Below are 2,940 nucleotides of genomic sequence, written 5' to 3' on the forward strand. Positions count from 1 at the left end.
GTGCTCCCTCCACACGTCAGGGGCAGCCACTGGGGCTGGCTCCTGGCCCTTACCTAGGGCACCATTCTGATATCCACAGGGTCATAGGCTGAAGCTTTCATCTTTTCCAGAGGTTTCTTGAAGAGCTGCCGCAGCGCCTCATAGTCAGGCTTCTCCTCATACTCCAGCACCAGCACTTGCTGCAGGTAGCTCTGCAGGGCGTCTGCAAAGCAAGGACCATCGCTGGAGGGAGCAGCACGGCAGCCCTGGCTGTCCCCGCAGACTGTTCTGCTCGCAGACAGCTCACCCACCCGCCCCGGCAGCTGCAGCGAGGAAGAACAAAACCCAAGACTAACCGAAACTCAAAGACAGGATGAGGAAATAACCTCGAGCCTCAAATACTGCATTTTTAAAGCTACCCAAACACTTGCCCCTTAACAAGGCTCATGGATACAGATAAGACGTCCTTGTCTTGCTGTGAAGACAAGGGATCTGTTCGCAGGAGGAGCCCATCAACCAGTCCACGCCATGCCTGGTCAGCAGAAACCGTCCTGGACTGGTGCCCCAGCAGAGAAGGGTCTCGCTTCAAGTGCAGTCAGTCCTCCTGCCCCAAGTCCCACGGGTGCAGAGAACAAGCCCATACCTGGAATGGATCCCTGCCTGAAGCACAGCCAGAGTAGGCATCTCACATCCCTCTTGTACCTGGAACAACCAGCACACAGTGCTGTCAGGTGGGGAGCACTGGAGCAGGTGCCCAAACAGCCCCTCTCTCCTGGTTTAACCAAAGGCTGAATGCAGATAGCCACGTTCTGAACGGAGCAGAAAGAGGGACTCATCAAACACCCTTTGGCCAGGCTCAGCCTTTACCGTGGGACTGACCCTCATCCCTGCAGTGCACTATGACCCAGTGATTTCTCTTCGGCCACAAAACCTCCCTCACTGCCTTCTGTTGAGCAGTTCCCAAGAGAGAAGATCATTTCTCCTACTTTTCCTTCTTCTCCACCACAGTTTCTACTTTGTCCAGCTCATCAGACCAAGGCAAGAAGCCACAGAGCCATTTCAGGAGACAGTAGCCCAGAGATTCCAAGTCACTCCGGCGAGACGGTCCTGATGGGAAGGAAGAGATATTCACGTGTGAGAAAGGAAGAGTTTGGGAGCCATCCTGGCAGAGGCTCAGGCTACTGCCTCTCCTCCAAAGGCGAGTGAGGACTCCAGCTCCCGCTGCAGCACCACGGAAGTCTCAGTTTGAGGTGCCCCTTCGGTAAAACAGGCAGCCTCATGGAGGGGCTTATGTCTGGAGAGCAGAAAAAATGCAAGAGCTTCATTAAGGCATACTCGAGGTTATCGGTACCTCTGGGAGGCTGCTAACACACAGCCACACAGCGGAGGAATCACCTCCCAGTCTCTGGAGGAAGATTTGCCCAGCCTGAACACAGGGAGACAGCAGGCACATCCCCACCGGGAGAGGAACTGGCTAATTTAAATGCCTTCCCAAGGTCAGAGCAGAGCCTGATGCAAATCTGCTTTGGGCAGGGATCCAGCCTGGCTGGAAAGAGATCCCTGCTCAGCCCGCACGGAGTGGCCCTGCTCTCCATTCCTCACACGCCTGCGGCAGCCAGGGCTCCAGACGGAGCAGGAACATCCCTGCACCTCTTGTGCAGACACTGAGATCTCACAGAGCAGCCCAGAGCGAGGCAAGAGAAAACAGCCCAAACAGGAACTTGGTTCTGGGCATGCGTGAGCGCCTGGAAAGCAGCGATAACAGCGATGCCAGCAGGGAGCCCTGGCCCCAGAGAGCACAGCCACAGCTCCGGCGGAGCTTTGCTGGCTTGGGCCAGGAACCGAGACTCACCTGCTCCCTTGTGGCTGTCCAGGCTGAGGAACTCGATCGTGCCTTCGTGAGGGGTCCTGCTGCCTTCACGCTGAGCCACGTGCTTCCCTCCAGGGCAGTAACGGAACGCGTGGCAATAGCCTGCCAGGGTGACCTAGGAGACATCGAGAAGGACGTGTCTGAGCATGGCAGGGGGAGGGGTGAATTCTGCTTCACGTAGCCCACAGTCCTGCACCGCAACATGGACTTGCTGCTCCCCGGCCTGGAGCAGGAACCAGGCGTTGCTCTGTCCCGTATCCAGAGCCCACCTTCACTGCTGTTTCCTCGCAGCCCCACTCCTTACCTGCGTGAGGTCTGCTGGGTTCAGGTAGATGTTCTCGGCGCTGATGTCCCCGTGCACGTACTCATTTTCGTGAATGTACTCCAGGCAGTCTAGCTGCGAGCAAATGGGAGAGGCGAGCGTATCAGAAACAGGCAGGCTCCCTTGGCACCCTGGCTATCGCAGAGCTGGGCCCTCCCCAGCAACCTGCCCCTGCAGGGCAGGAGCTCAAAAAGCACCGTGTCTCACAGCCTCTCATTTTCTAGTGTCTAGTGTTCTGATCCTCCTTACCCCAAATTCCCTCAAAGTGATGCACTGCTCAGAAGACGCTACTCAAGTTTGCAGCAGGCTCAAGGGATGCTGCTTAGAGACCCTGGCTATCGCAGAGCTGGGCCCTCCCCAGCAACCTGCCCCTGCAGGGCAGGAGCTCAAAAAGCACCGTGTCTCACAGCCTCTCATTTTCTAGTGTCTAGTGTTCTGATCCTCCTTACCCCAAATTCCCTCAAAGTGATGCACTGCTCAGAAGACGCTACTCAAGTTTGCAGCAGGCTCAAGGGATGCTGCTTAGAGACCCCAGCCAAGCCCCCGGATCAGCTTCAAAACACCTCTGGAATGAAGTTACAGGTCTTTGCTGAAAAAGCCTCTTAGGAGGTACCGGTTCTGTACGTACCAGCCGGACTGTGATCTGGAAAGCTGCCTTCTCCCGCAGGAGGCGGAGGCCATCACTTAGGACCGACTGGAGAGTTCGCCCCAAGTCAGAGAACACCAAAAACCTACAAGAGAGAAGGGCTTAGGGTACAGCAGGGCCGGG

At 56.6% G+C, this 2,940-nt stretch overlaps 1 protein-coding gene across 1 annotated transcript in view; it reads right to left on the minus strand.

Annotated features, from left to right (window-relative positions):
* Window positions 1–53: 53 nt before the first annotated feature.
* The window catches only part of VRK3 (vaccinia related kinase 3), a 5,315-nt gene continuing 2,428 nt past the window's right edge, over window positions 54–2,940 (minus strand). The window contains exons 5-10 of the mRNA XM_010143691.1: window positions 2,800–2,902; window positions 2,154–2,246; window positions 1,832–1,964; window positions 966–1,086; window positions 623–681; window positions 54–202 (exon numbers count right to left, since the gene is read on the minus strand). Of these exons, the coding sequence (XP_010141993.1) occupies window positions 54–202; window positions 623–681; window positions 966–1,086; window positions 1,832–1,964; window positions 2,154–2,246; window positions 2,800–2,902 (658 nt within the window). The remainder of the gene's footprint in view (window positions 203–622; window positions 682–965; window positions 1,087–1,831; window positions 1,965–2,153; window positions 2,247–2,799; window positions 2,903–2,940) is intronic.

Source organism: Buceros rhinoceros, unplaced genomic scaffold, assembly GCF_000710305.1.
Source record: "Buceros rhinoceros silvestris isolate BGI_N320 unplaced genomic scaffold, ASM71030v1 scaffold14179, whole genome shotgun sequence".
NCBI lineage: Eukaryota > Metazoa > Chordata > Aves > Bucerotiformes > Bucerotidae > Buceros > Buceros rhinoceros.